Source organism: Arachis hypogaea, chromosome 15 (assembly GCF_003086295.3).
Source record: "Arachis hypogaea cultivar Tifrunner chromosome 15, arahy.Tifrunner.gnm2.J5K5, whole genome shotgun sequence".
Classification (NCBI taxonomy): Eukaryota; Viridiplantae; Streptophyta; class Magnoliopsida; order Fabales; family Fabaceae; genus Arachis; species Arachis hypogaea.
Window position 1 is genome coordinate 146,947,940 of NC_092050.1, and position 16,072 is coordinate 146,964,011.

At 31.7% G+C, this 16,072-nt stretch overlaps 1 protein-coding gene and 1 long non-coding RNA gene across 4 annotated transcripts; one reads left to right on the forward strand and one right to left on the reverse strand.

Moving 5' to 3' along the window:
• Nucleotides 1-394: 394 nt before the first annotated feature.
• LOC112751170 (uncharacterized) lies at nucleotides 395-3,673 on the reverse strand. Of its 3 annotated transcripts, none has more exons than XM_025800222.3 (2): nucleotides 2,937-3,673; nucleotides 395-628 (listed from the first exon to the last, which is right to left on the reverse strand). In XM_025800222.3, exon 1 carries the CDS (start codon nucleotides 3,406-3,408, stop codon nucleotides 2,938-2,940), a length of 471 nt encoding a protein of 156 aa, XP_025656007.1. In that variant the 5' UTR covers nucleotides 3,409-3,673; the 3' UTR covers nucleotides 395-628; nucleotide 2,937. The 3 variants fall into 3 exon arrangements, with proteins under 3 accessions (XP_025656007.1, XP_025656006.1, XP_025656008.1); XM_025800221.3 differs by having other exon boundaries at nucleotides 2,932-3,636; XM_025800223.3 differs by having other exon boundaries at nucleotides 395-2,402; nucleotides 2,932-3,582.
• Nucleotides 3,674-15,267: 11,594 nt separating this feature from the next.
• On the forward strand, nucleotides 15,268-15,795 carry LOC112747229 (uncharacterized). Its single transcript, XR_011873075.1, has 3 exons — nucleotides 15,268-15,327; nucleotides 15,406-15,454; nucleotides 15,651-15,795. It is a non-coding gene; the product is annotated as an uncharacterized lncRNA (long non-coding RNA).
• The last annotated feature ends 277 nt before the right edge of the window (nucleotides 15,796-16,072 follow it).

The following is a 16,072-nucleotide window of genomic DNA, read 5'->3' on the forward strand; positions in this document are numbered from 1 at the left end:
ATCAATAAATTCTCTTTTTTTTCACTCTTTTAAACATATTTATTCTTAAAATGTTATTAAAAATACTTTTCTTAAATAATAAACATAAAATAATACAATATTTATGATAATTATTAATTAAAATAAAATATAAAAAGAATATTTACTTATTTGTTTATTTTTACGGATCCACAAGTACCTACATAAAATCCGCAATCCAATCCCATATCTGATAGCTTTGCGGATCGAATCGCTACAATTTTCGAATCGGATTCGAATAAACATCGCGAATATGCGGATGAGCGGCGGTCCATGAACCCTTGTATAGAACAATGGTTTGCATGGCATCGACTTCGAGAAAGGCAAGATATACGTAGTGCATGGTATAGATAGCATGTGAGAATATCAAAGAAACTATGTTCAAAATGGCCTTATTAAATAGTCCAACGAGTAACGTGACCAAGAAGGGATTCGTCGTGGCATAATAATTAACAAATACGATATTAAGATTACATAAAAGCACAAGCACTAAAAACACATTATACGATTATTACACAAGCGACTTTTAAAACGTATTTGCAATTTCAGTGGACACAGTCACTACCCCATTTACTAAAAACACAGAGACTGCGAGTAAGTACCTAGAAACCTGCATCAGCAAAAGGAACAAAAAAGTGTCAAGAATAATGTGAAGTCTATGTTGCACAATTTGACACTTAACAAGAAAAAGGTGCTTACTGGTAATGAAAAAGAGAAAGGAAGGAAAGAATGCTGTGAACCTTGCTACTACTCTTGCATGTGTAATAAATATAATATTATTATGGGTAAACTAGCAGATCCTAGGAAGACAATTTTATTTTATTTTATTTTTTTAAAAAAAGGTCTCCATAGAACTATTGACAATATTCCGGTTAAGGAACCAAGGCATATGAATTCAAGGCATAACCCGGTTAAGGAACCAAGTTGATGCATGCACCTTGAAAAGAAAAATACCATAGGCTGTAGACATATTTTAATACAAGACAAGTTGGAGATTAAAACAGAAATTGAATATGAATTCAATCACCGTTTGCTTCGGTGCAAAGTCTATGGTAATGAGCATGGGTCATACACACAACTGAATGAAAACTCTAGGTAAGAGTTTTGGAAGAAAAAGGATGAAAAAAGGGTTTGAAAAGTTAAAAAGATTGTTACAGTTCAGTCCTTCACTTCACAACCTTCTTTCTCCGAAATCAAAACTCACAAATACCCATAATAAGAGTTTAACAAACAAAGATCCAAATTTACAAAGGGCCAAATGCAGTTGGTATTAATTGCAACGGATTACCAAAGTGAGAATAGCTAAATAAACCAGCAGCATCATCAAATCTAAACACCTCAGCTTCTAAATTGTTACATGTAAAAACAGAATAATGAATCACCCAATGTAGAAAAACATCGAATCACTTCAGATATGTTAAAAAACGAGCTAGTAATTTGGAGAACTGATGGCACAAGAGGTGATGATGGTAACAATGCATGGTGGAGAACACAAGCTAACATGTTTGTACAGGTGGTGTAAACATAATGTGGGCAAGCCAATTAAAAAAATTCAAAGGAATATCTATCTCAATGGTGTTATATTGGCATGTCAAAAGATGTTGTAGATAGTTATAGTAAAGAGAATACTAACTGAAACCAGGCACAAAAACAACCACCTCAAAAGCTAAAATTACTTGCGCAATTTTCGTAATTGCTAGTTAGAACTTAAAACAGAACAGGAACTGTCCAACCAAGGGTGGGTCCAAGTCCAAAAGGAAATAAATAATTAAATACTCATTTAGTGCCTACCCAAATGAATCGTTAAAAGTAAACCGATAGGGTGGACTAAATAAGAAGACAAAAAGATAAAATTAAAAATAATTAAGGAAGCAACATCACTGTTGCCTAGTTGAGACCTATTTACCAAAACATAACCATGTGGTTAGCAAATAGTAACTTCCATTAGAAACAAACTTCATTGACTCTTCAAAAACCACTTTGTTTCTTTGAAAAGGACGGAAATATAGCTCATTCTCCAAAACAACTAGAAATGAAGAGTAAACAATGGGACTATCCCAAAAAACCATGCTCTAGTACATTCAACAATACAGTATCCCCAGAAAATAGAAATCTTCCACAAAAAATCATAAGTGAGACCTTGAAGATGACTGTGGCATGATGAAAGCAAACAAAAGCTCGACCTTTTCAAAGTCCCATATAAACTAAGAGAAAGGAGAAGCAAAAGCATAATTAGCACATCACAAATCTGATTATGTTGCCAATGTTCTCTGAAGCTTAATGATGAAATGAATAACAGGAACACCATGCCTTTATAGTAACACTTCAACTGGAAAGCAATCAATATCACTCACAATCAGAAGCTCACTCTAATGATAACATCTCTGAAAGCAAAGAAGATAATGTTAACCAACAAATTAGATATTTTCTTTTTAATTTCTTTTTCAGGGTCCCATGTCATCATTTTGCAACGAAAAAACAAACAAGGCATGGTGGAACAATTCAAGGCATCAACGGAAATGAAAGCACTGTCTAAAACTGTAGAAGAACCCTTTATCTTTCCAATAAAGTTTTATTCTCATTCACAACACAAAAACAACAACACAAAGGTTATGACCAGTTAAAAATTAAAAAATAAAATAAAATAAAAACAGAGTACGGTTCTCCAAATTCAAATTCGCATAAACCCAATTATAGATACGATTCCACATAAAATAGATTAGATTCCTGAGCAACTAAAATCAAAAGTTTCCAATTAAGTTTTTCATTATCTTACTTCAATTATTTACGTTCCGAAGAAGCTTATAATTAACGTTCCAATCAAATCTTCACGAGAAAGATTTTTCCACTAAACATTAAGCATTCACATGCAAAAGATAGAGATACAAATAAAAAAAAAATGAAAAACCTAACCTTACTTCAGGAAGAGGAGTGTTGTCCCTCGCAAGGGGGGCTCTCGTCGAAGTTCTTTGACGGGTACTTGGCGGTGACCATTCCGACTTCGAAAACAATGTCGTCACCGGAGGACCTTATTCCCGTGATGGACCACCACTTGAAGAACGCGCGAACCCTAATCCCATCAAGCTCCGCAATTTTCCCCTTCACGATCTTCCCCTTGATGGTTTTGGAGTACGTGGCGATGTAGTTGTCCGGCGGGAGCGTGATCTTGCACGCGCCGCCGAGCCTGACGGAGAAATCGCCGGAAGTGTCGTTCACGGCGTAGCCCAACACGGTTGTCGCCGGCAATAACCCCACTGGAAAGCCATAGTTCGTGAGCTCAACATGAGCCTTTGATATCTTCGAATTTGGGGTTTTAGGGTTAGGGTTTTGGAACGAATTGGAAACGAGATTTAGGAGAAGTCCGAAGAGGAAGAGAACTTTGGGATTCATGGCTTTCTCTTTTTTTTTCCTTAGAATTTTCGTTTCGGTTCAATTCAATTGGAATTTTGATGTGAAAATGAAAATGAAATTGATATATTATTTTAATTTAATTTTTAATTATTTTTTAGGTGTCAATTTCTGCGTATCTGTCATGAGACATACTCGTGAGAAATGGAAGATGACGAGAACGGATAAGGAATCTAAGAATATATTTTTCAGAATCTCTCAACGTGTAACGGAAAAAACTACTTTCTCTTTTGACTCTTTTTGGATTAAACTTATTGGGCCTGGCTTTGTTATCTTATACTTGAAGCCTATCTTCTTAACCAGCCCAGCCTATTGTTTCCCAAATGCATTTGCTTGGTCTCTTGTGGTTTTTTTTTTCTTTTCTTTTTTTTTTTATTTATAGAATTACTTGTTATTTGTTATTTTAGTTATATTGACAAAATTAATCAACCTAAATTAATATATGTCATGAAAAAATGATTTTATTTGATTTTTAATTCAAATTAATTTATTCCATTAATTTTACACTATGTTTTTCAGTTTGCATTAGAAATGACAATGGGTATTTATGGACGCGAAAACCCTCTCTTGCTCCCATCTCCATTTAAAAAATTGTCCCTCATTTCTGCCACATCCCCGTTACGGATCCCTATTTATTTTCACTCGCCGGGGAGACAGATACTCGTGGGTATCCGTGGATATTAAATTTTAAAAATAAAAAAATAAAACCACGACAAAATTTCATACAATTCAACTAAAATGTATCAAATTGAAGATAATTCAAACACATTCAACATAATAACATAAACTCAAAATCTCCCACATACAAATTAAAATAAAACAAAATATAAAAGTTTTCAACATATAGTAACATAAAAAAAAATCTTGATCGACGATTATAATTCAATAATAGTACTCATTTTCTATAATAATACGAATTTGAATAATTAGTTAGTGCAAATTTAGATATTATGTATATCATTAATTTATTTTTAAATAAAAAAACATATAGGAATTTATGATTTTACTTTAATTTGTGTGTATATATATATAAAGTATTTACAAATTAGATTAATTAATATTATTAATATTATTATTATTAATATTAATAAATAATTACCAACCGTTCATATATTGTCAATTATAATAACAGTATATAGTATTATTTGGCTAAAGAGATACAACCCTTTAAGAATTGTGTATGTTGGAAAATTACACCTTTGACTAAAGGGACACAATTCTTTAAAAATAGTCTATGTTTGAAACATTGAATCTATTAACAATAGAAGAGTCACAACAATTTACGTATGTGAAAAATTATAATTGTTGATTTGTTGTGTGCAATATATAAATATACCCTTGTCCACTATTTAAAGTAAACTAATCGAGTGTGTATTTTAACTATTGAGAGATTTTCTTGTTCGAGAGAGTTGAGAAGTTTTTATTATTGCTAATTAAGAAATCCATAGGTTTCATTGTATATTGAGAGAGTTATTGTCATCTTCTTAATTATAATTATCCAACAATTTTTGAGAGATACTTTGAAGATAGCTCAAGATCAAAGCACCACGTTCAAGGTCGTGAATCAAGAGTTTGTCAAGTTAGATCGCTTTGATGGAACGAATTTCAACCGTTGGAAGTACAAGATGATGTTTCTTTTTTCGGTTCTCAATCTTGCATATGTGATTAACCCAAAGACTACACCAATTGCCGATGCCGCTGAAAATGCCACACCGGAAGAAAAAGAAAATGTTACTCAATTAAAGAAGAAACGTGAAGAAGATACTTTTGTATGCCGAGATCATCTCAACACTTTATCCGACCGACTCTATGATCTCTACATGTCAATCCAATCACCATTGGAGATTTGAAAGTCTTTGGAAGAAAAGTACAATAATGAATGACAAGGAATAGATAAGTTTATTATAATGAAATATTTTAAATTTATTATGAATGATACTATGCCTATTATGGATCAAATTCATGAATTACAAATTCTTGTAAATAGACTTCGTGATTTACAAGTGGTGATCACTAAATCATTACAGGTTGGAGCAATTATTTCAAAATTGCCATCATCTTGTAATGGTTATAAGAAGAAACTTTACATCTTGATGAGAACTTCACAATTGAGAAATTACTAAGGCATATACGTATAGAGGAGAAAACTCGAAAATATGTTGTTGTGTATATCTCTTAAAGTTCTAAAGTGAATCATATTGGTGAAGACAAAACCAATAAGAATAAAATAAAGTTCTCAAAAGATTCAAAGCAAGACAAGAAGAGACAAAGAAAGTGTTATCATTGTCATAAGAAAGGACACTACATCAAATAATGTAGACTTCTGAAAAAGAAAGCACCAAAGACCAACTTAGTGGAAGAGAACGATCTAATTACTATGGTTGCAGAAAAAGTACAAAATATACATATTGACATGGTTACAAAACTCAACATGGCAACCCAAAGAAAATTACTTGATTGGTGGTTAAATTCTGGGGCTACTGTTCATATTTGTAATGATCACAAACAATTCAAAACATATGAAGAACTAAACAATAGAGAAGTCTTGATGGACAATGACAACTTAGCCAAAATTTGTGGTCAAGTAACTACGGAATAAATCTTACATCTAAAAAGAAGTTAAGTTTAATAAATGTACTTCATGTTCCAGATTTGAGAAAAAAAAATAGTTTCTTGTTAATCTCTTGTGTAAGAAAGAATTTAAAATTGTAACGAAATCCGATAAAGTGATCTTGCTTAAGAATGATATATTTATAGGAAAAGGATATTGTACTGAAGGCATGTTCAAACTTAGTATTAATAATAAAATGAACATTTCTTTGTATATTGTTGATTCTTGTGATTTATGGCATAGTAAATTAGCACACTTAAATTACAAATCAATTGAATATATACATAAAAATAACTATATAAATCTTAATAACAAGGATTTTAATAAGAAATATGATATTTGTATACAATCCAAAATTACTAAGAAACCTTTTTCTAAAGTTGAAAGAAAGACACATTTATTAGAATTGATTCATAGTGATATTTGTGAATAAAATGGCAATATTACTAGAGGAGAAAAAAGATATTTTATAACTTTTATTGATGATTGTTTTAGATTTACTTATGTGTATTTACTTAGAAATAAAGATAAAGCTTTTGAAATGTTTAAAAAATATAAAATAGAAATAGAAAATATGCATGATAATAAAATAAAAGTTCTTCATAATGATCAAAGTGGGGAATATTTTTCTAATGAATTTGATAACAAATTACATGATATTGTGCATGAATCTTCCGCTCCATATACTCTGTAACAAAATGGTTTGGCGAAAGAAAAAACTATACCTTAGTGAATATGGTTAATTCAATGTTACTAAATACAAAATTGCCTTACAATTTGTAGGGTGAATCATCATTGACATCATGTCATATCCATAATAGGATACCATTAAGACATAGAAAGGTTTCTACTTATGAAATTTGAAAAAAAGAAAACCTAATTTGAATTATCTGAAAGTGTGGGGATGTTTAGCCTTTTATCGAGTCCCTAATAAAAAAGAAAACCAAATTAGAGCCAAGAGCTATAAAAGGCACTTTTATAGGATATGCTCAAAATTCAAAAGCATATAGAATATTAGACTTAGTGTCTAACGTAAATTTATCAATGATTTAACTTCTAGTTCAGAATATCTCCAAAATAATACTAATATTTTACAAGAAATGAAGAATCAAAATAATAAACGTTAAAGCGACAAAGAATTGATTGAACCAAGGAAGAACATGAGAGTGAGAAAAGAAAAAGACTTAGGTCCATATTTTATTTCTTTTCAAGCTATCACCTTTTAAATTAGAAGGAACTAGGAATTATGCGACACATAAGATTATTATTGTGATGAACATAGATGGTGATCCTCAAACGTTCAAAGAGACTATGGCTTCAAGGGATTTTGCATTTTGGAAAGAAGTAACAAATGATGAAATTGACTCAATATTATCAAACAATACTTATGTCTTGGTTGATTTGTCTCTAGGATCAAAGTCTATAGAATATAAGTGGGTATCTAAAAGAAAATATAATACTGATGGTTCATTACAAACCTTTAAAGCAAGGTTAGTGGCTAAAGGATTTAGACAACAAGAAGGTCTAGACTATTTTGATACCTGTACACCTGTGGTAAGAATGACTTCTATTAGGACTCTTATAGCATTAGCATTCATTCACAAGCTTCATATACATCAAATAGATGTTAAAACAACTTTTCTAAATAGAGATCTTAATGAAGAAATTTATATGGAACAACTGAAAAGCTACGTGTTACCTAGAAATGAAAAGAAAGTTTGTAAATTAATGAAGTTTTTGTATGGCCTAAGACAAGAACCTAAACAATGGCATGAAAAGTTTGATTCAGTGGTGTTATCAAATGACTTCTCACATAATAGTATAAATAAATGTATTTACTCAAAATTTGCTAAAGATTATGGAGTAATTATTTGTTTATATGTTGATGATATGTTAATTATTTGAACAAATTTAGAAAAAATTTGTGTAACGAAGGAGTATCTAACCTCTAAATTCAAGATTAAGAATTTGAATGAAGTTGATACAATATTAGGCATAAAGGTGCATAAGAATGAAGTTGGCTTTACTTTAAGTCAATCTCATTATATCAAAAAGGTATTGAAAAATTTTGATCATCTCACAGTTAAAGAATCTAATACACCCTATAATCTTAAGTTTAAATTAGAAGGAAACATGGGAAGATCTATAGAACAATTAGAATATGCTAGTGTTATAGGAAGTTCAATGTATGTAATGCAATGTACTAAACCTGATATAGTATTTATTGTGTGTAAATTATCAATGTTTACAGAAAAACCTAGCAATCAATATTGCACTACTAGAAAACTACTTATTATAGATGGATATTTCCCACATATTTTATTCCACAGAAATACAGACAGATTTTGCGAGAGAATTTTTGTCGGAAACAAAGAAAAATGAATTAGCATAAATTACAGACGAAAAAGAGAATCCGTCGAAAATTTTGTCAAAAAAATTAAATTTTTTTCGTGGGAAATAATTACCGACGGAAAATCCGTCTATATTTAAATAAACAAAATACTGTGTTTTATTAAAATATTATAGACAGAAAATTTGTCTGTAATTTAAAATATTCTGTCGGAAAATATTAACTTAAACCTAATCTACCCCCTCTCTCTCGAGCTCCATTCACAAATAAATATAGCTGCCAACTCCTACCTTTATGTGCTTCTTCCTCTCTCCATTGCACAGCTGCTTCTTCTCTCCGTTGCACGAGCTGCTTCCGCCGCTACCGTTGCCGCCGCCGCTTGCATCACACGATCTCTCTCTGTCATCCCTTGCGTCGCACGAGCTTCCTCCGTCGCTGCTCTTGTCGCATCTACTCCCATCATCACAGAGCTCTCTCCGCCGTTGCTCTCATCGCATCTGCTCCTTCTGGCGCCTCTTCCATCTAATCTCAACTCGCTCTCTCAGTTCTTCTCGTACCCATCTCGAATTTCAGGTATATATATCCTGATTTTGTGATTCTGTTCTTCGTGATAAACCTTAGGGTTCAATTTTTCTGCGCCAGTTTTAGCTGGGTTTATCATACTCTGCTTTTGTACTTCGTGAATCTGTAGGTTTACTCTGATTTTGATGAATTTTTTTCTGCAATCGGAAGCTTTTTTGACCTAAAATTCATGGTTTTTAGGTATAACACTTAGTGGTAGGCCATTGCTTTCGACTAAAGGCTCTTTCACTTATTATCATTCTATGACTTGTTAATTTTCTAAGTGGTTATGATTTGCTTGGACGAACAAAAGATCAGATTAGGACAACAGAACAAGTTAATGCTGCACTTGTTGCATGTAACAGTTTGAAGCTTGATGGCCTTGTTATCAGTGGAGGTGTACTTACTTTTTTTGGAGCTTCATATGTTGCTTAACACGTTGAGCTTCAAAAGAGATTTCTAACAATTGAGATGTATGATGTTTTAGGTGTTACATGAAACACGAATGCTATGCAACTTACAGAAACTTGATTATATTGATTCTCTTGCAATTGTAATCTTATCCTCCAAAGTTAATAGAAGTGGTTCTAGGTCTCACATGCCTAACGAGCTGCAAATCATTGAAATTTTATTGGCATTTTGCATTAGGGTAATGGATCTAGGTAGTAGGCCGTTTTGTGTGATTCATGTGATACTGGTGTGTAACTTTATGATATAATTGTTGATTGGTAGGGTTGTTAAATATCAAGTCAAATCTGTAGCACAGCATCTGTTTGAGGAACCGTTGTCTATTGATCATGTCGAGCGAGCGCTGGATAATATTTATAAGGTTTCTGAAGAACACCCCACTAGTAGATATGTTATCAGGAATGCTGACATTGTGGTATTGATAGTGACTATTCTTAGCAAGAACTCTAAAACTATTGGATCGCGTTTGAGAAGCAAAGTTCTAATGACTTTACTTAGCATAGCCAAGGACAAAGAAAGCAGGGTCAGGTTTATTTATCTCATTCTTAAAGAACTGAAGTGTATGGATTGGTTATAAATCAACATAAACTAATAATTTGATCCTCACAAGATTAAACTACTAACAATTTATATTATATTTCTCATGCAGTATCTAAATGATCACTGTAGCGACAACTTGGTCTTTTAAGTGCCTAGATATTTATCTTTTTTTACTAACTGGTAGATGCTTAAAGTTAAATATGTCAAATTGGAATATGGATGAATTTTAGAGCAGGTTCTGATGGCGTTAAGATAGAGATGGCCTCTTTAGTAGGAAGGATGACATTGACAAATAGCTGTAAAGAACAAATTGCTAGGGACGACGCTAGAACAAATTGCACCTTGAAATCCCCTTTCTTCTTTGCTTCTTTCTCACTTCTTCTTCTGTTTTCAGATCAAGCTAACTTCAGGTGATTCATTCCTTCCCTTATGTTCCCTTCCCTTTTCATTTCTCTATTTCCTTGCTAATTCCAATTTGTTTGGTCCAATTCCCTAAATCTAATCTTCCCCTTCCATGCAACTGGACTGTATTATGATAGTGTTTTTGCAACCTAGGGAATTGGAATGCTTCCCACGCTTCCCTTTCTCCTAGCGTTTCGTCTAATTTCGATTCTAGCTAATCGTTGTTTACTCTTCTTACATGGTGCAGTAAGGGTTGATCATCTTGTCTAATAATCACAACAATAGCGAAAAATGATATGCTTTCTAGTGTAATATTGCCACAAAGGATAATCTATATTGTTTAGTTCTCATTTATGATTTATCTCAGCTCCTTTTTTGTTGTTCTGATTGCATGCAATTAAATATGGGATTTCAATTCTAAGGATCACCAATCAAATTGGCTTAACTTGTAACAACTAATGCATAGAGTTTGTAGGTATCTTAAAACAAATATTTCTTAACATAATCTTACTTTTTTTTGTTCTTTCTCTTTTTCTCCTGTTAAACTTGCAGCCCCAAATCAAAAGTGGTGATAAAAGTAAGTTTCTGTGTCCATGCTTGATCTGATTGGAATATTATGTGTTGTTTGTTCCCTTTCTAATATAAAAATCAAATTCTTTTCTTTTCTTTTTTGCTTCAGTTATAATACCTCCATCAGCACTTGATCGTCTAGGTAAGTTATGTTACCTTTTTCACTTCAATTTGGTAGTGGAATTTTCTTCTTCTTCTTAAATTTTATTCCTTGAAAGTGGTGTGTTGCTTTAACTTGGATCATGTTTTGGATCCCTATTTAGATTTAAAGTGGCTGTGCTCTCTGTTATGCTATGCTTATTGATGCTTCCTAGTCTACATCGTTGCTTGATTTGTTTCCCACCTTAAAGAGTGGAAGACAGAGCAATTAGTACATGTTTTAGGATTTTTGAATTTATTCTGATAGTGATCTTGGGATATTTTTTTACTATTTTGTTTTATTATCGTTTGGTAACTTTGGAGCTTACTTAGATTATGTATCATGCTGTGGTCTTTTAAGATCAAAGTTTAAATGTTTTTTCCCCTTTGATTTTGTGTCTTGTAGGATTCATTTGCTGGTGAAGATAATCATGGTCAGCCTTCTAGACAAGGTGATATTGATGGTATTTTGATGGTGTTTTTAACTTGTCCTTGTAGTTTTTTTCCCTCTTCCCATCATGAATATTTTGTTTGATTCTCTTTTGTAATAGTATGAAGCTAGTGTTAGTTTAAGAGTGTAATGAAATTAATTAGTTTCTCCATTTATATAATATTCGTTTTGTTCAATATTTCAGTTGAATAATTTGAAGGTACTAATATTATTTATTGTGTTATTAGATCCATGAGGTCGACAAACAAATCGATAAGCTCTCTGGGCTACTTCAAAAGCTAAAGGTACCTATTATCGCCATTAGTTATCACTTTTTGTTGTTACTTAGGTTTCATCTACAGCCGTTACTAAATGGAAATGCTGCAGGAAGCTAATGAAGAATCAAAAGTTGTTACAAAAGCATCTGCTATGAAAGGTATATTGCATCAGAGTCGAATTGGGTCATAATATGTGAGATTTTTTTTGCATCAATATTAGCTATGTAAATATTCATGGTTCATATTATATCAAATCAATAATTTTTAAATATATTGCCTTTTCCATTAGGACATTATGCGTGACTGAAACTTAATGCTCTATGATCACTGACGGAAATGTAACATCATTTTCAGCTATCAAGAAGAGGATGGAGAAGGATATTGATGAAGTTGGAAATATTGCACATGGTGTCAAAACAAAAATAGAAGCTATAAACAGAGATGTAATGAGACGAAGATAATGACTTGATGTTTTAGTAGATTTTAGTCCTGAAATTTCAAACATACGAGAAATTTTTTATATGGTCTTGTTATTTGCATAACTTAGTATAGTTGAACAATACATTGAGTTTATGTTTTGAATTATAATTGATGTATCAACACACTTTGATGTATGATTGTTACTTATTATTATAGTTAATGTATCAATACACTTTGTTTATGTTTTGAATTATATTGACTTGCTTGTTTATAGTACTTTTCTTTTAGTTTGATAATACGATGAATTTGTTTATTTTTTATAATATTATAAATATTCGAATTCAAATTAGATAAAAAATTGTATTTATTAAATTTATATTTATTTTGTATGAAAACAGGTTTATTTTGCAATAAAAAATCTAAAAAAGAAATTCTATTTTACCTTACTGACGGATTTACAGACGGATTTTCTGTCCAGAGTTTGGAATGGTTTTTCAAGGCTCCAATTACCGACGAAAAATTTGTCGAAAAATCTGTTGCTAATTACCGATGGAAAATCCGTCGGAAAATCTGTCTCTAATTACTGACGGAAAATTCGTCAGAAAATCTATCCCTAATTACCGACAAAAAATCTATCGAAAAATCTGTCTCTAATTACCGACGAAAAATCCATCAGAAAGTTTGACGTTCCAGAAAAATGGAAGGGAGAATTTTCCGAAGGAAAATCTGTCGGTAAATTACCGACAGAAAAAAATCTATCGGTAAATAATTTCCGACGAGGCTTTTACAGAGGGACGAAATTTGTTAGTAACCAAAAATTTGTCTGTAATAAAGACCAAATCTGTCTGTATTAAGCAATTTTCTAGTTGTGTTGGAAAGCTATTACAAGTTCTTGGTTATCTAAAAAAAACCATAAAGTTGGGATTACATAATAATGATTATCCTGCAGTTTTAGAATGTTATTTTTGACACAAGTTGATTTACAAATCTTAGTGATAACAAATCCACTTTAAGATGGATTTTCACCCTAGATGGTGGAATAATAAGTTGGGCCTCAAAGAAACAAACATGTATTACATATTCTACTATGGAGACTGAATTTGTAGCTTTATCAGCCGCAGGTAAAGAAGCGGAATGGTTAAGAGATTTGTTATATGATATAAAGTTGTGGTCACAACAGACGATAACTATTTCAATCTTCTGTAATAGTGAATCAACAATGTCTCGAGTATATAATAAGGTTTATAATAGAAAGTCTAGACATATAAGTTTGAGACATGAGTTTGTGAGGCAATTAATAGATGATGGTGTAATTATTACCATCACTTATGTAAGATCTCAAGAAAATTTAACAGACCTTTTGACTAAAAGTTTGTCAAGAGATAAAATCAAAGAGATTTCTGTTAAAATGGGATTAAAATATATTATTGTTAAATGATGGAAACTCAACCTTATTCTAGTAGACCACTAGTTTCAAGGTTTAATGGGTAATAATAAGTTATTAGCAATTGAAGCAATAAGGTATAGGATTTAGTGCTATGTACAATAAATAGGAAGGTGAGTTAAAACTCCTAATAGAATGATAATATTATTTATCAAAGAATTTCACTTATATTAATATAGGAGTGATGCCGCTCTAATTTTCGGTACTAACATATGGAGTATATGTTTAATCAATTAGACACCTATTATTTCCTTCCCTTATGTTCCCTTCCCTTTTCATTTTTCTATTTCCTTGCTAATTCCAATTTGTTTGGTCCAATTCCCTAAATCTAATCTTCCCCTTCCATGCAACTGGACTGTACTATGATAGTGTTTTTGCCACCTAGGGAATCGGAATGCTTCCCACGCTTCCCTTTCTCCTAGCATTTCGTCTAATTTTGATTCCAGCTAATCGTTGTTTACTCTCCTGCACCATGGTGCAGTAAGGGTTGATCATCTTGTCTAATAATCACAACAATAGCGAAAAATGATATGCTTTCTAGTGTAATATTGCCACAAAGGATAATCTATATTGTTTAGTTCTCATTTATGATTTATCTCAGCTCCTTTTTTGCTGTTCTGATTGCGTGCAATTAAATATGGGATTTCAATTCTAAGGATCACCAATGAAATTGGCTTAACTTGTAACAGCTTATGCATAGAGTTTGTAGGTATCTTAAAACAAATATTTCTTGACGTAATTTTACTTTTTTTGGTTCTTTCTCTTTTTCTCCTGTTAAACTTGCAGCCCCAAATTGAAAGTGGTGATAAAAGTAAGTTTCTGTGTCCACGCTTGATCTGATTGGAATATTATGTGTTGTTTGTTCCCTTTCTAATATAAAAATCAAATTCTTTTCTTTTCTTTTTTGCTTTAGTTATAATACCTCCATCAGCACTTGATCGTCTAGGTAAGTTATGTTACCTCTTTCACTTCAGTTTGGTAGTGAAATCTTCTTCTTCTTCTTAAATTTTATTCCTTGAAAGTGGTGTGTTGCTTTAACTTGGATCATGTTTTGGATCCCTATTTAGATTTAAAGTGGCTGTGCTCTCTGTTATGCTATGCTTATTGATGCTTCCTAGTCTACATTGTTGCTTGATTTGTTTCCCACCTTAAAGAGTGGAAGACAGAGCAATTGGTACATGTTTTGGGATTTTTGAATTTATTATGATAGTGATCTTGGGATATTTTTTTACTATTTTGTTTTATTATCGTTTAGTAACTTTGGAGCTTACTTAGATTATGTATCATGTTGTGGTCTTTTAAGATCAAAGTTTAAATATTTTTTCCCTTTGATTTCGTGTCTTGTAGGATTCATTTGCTGGTGAAGATAATCATGGTCAGCCTTCTAGACAAGGTGATATTGATAGTGTTTTGATGGTGTTTTTAACTTGTCCTTGTAGTTTTTTTCCCTCTTTCCATCATGAATATTTTGTTTGCTTCTCTTTTATAATAGTATGAAGCTAGTGTTAGTTTAAGAGTGTAATGAAATTAGTTAGTTTCTCCATTTATATAATATTCATTTTGTTCAAACTGTTTGTTCAATATTTCAGTTGAATAATTTGAAGGTACTAATATTATTTATTGTGTTATTAGATCCATGAGGTCGACAAACAAATCAATAAACTCTCTGGGCTACTTCAAAAGCTAAAGGTACCTATTATCGCCATTAGTTATCACTTTGTTGTTAGTTAGGTTTCATCTACAGCTGTTACTAAATGGAAATTGCAGGAAGCTAATGAAGAATCAAAAGCCGTTACAAAAGCATCTGCTATGAAAGGTATATTGCATCAGAGTCGAATTGGGTCATAATGTGTGAGATTTTTTTGGCATCAATATTGGCTATGTAAATATTCATGGTTCATATTATATCAAATCAATAATTTTTAAATATATTGCCTTTTCCATTAGGACATTATGCGTGACTGAAACTTAATGCTCTATGATCACTGACGGAAATGCAACATCATTCTCAGCTATCAAGAAGAGGATGGAAAAGGATATTGATGAAGTTGGAAAGATTGCACATGGTGTCAAAACCAAAATAGAAGCTATAGACAGAGATGTAATGAGACGAAGATAATGACTTGATGTTTTAGTAGATTTTAGTCCTGAAATTTCAAACATACGAGGAATTTTTTATATGGTCTTGTTATTTGCATAACTTAGTATAGTTGAACAATACATTGAGTTTATGTTTTGAATTATAATTGATGTATCAACGCACTTTGATGTATGGTTGTTACTTAATATTATAGTTGATGTATCAATACACTTTGTTTATATTTTGAATTATATTGACTTGCTTGTTTATAGTACTTTTCTTTTAGTTTGATAATACGATGAATTTGTTTATTTTTTTATAATATTATAAATATTCGAATTCAAATTAGATAAA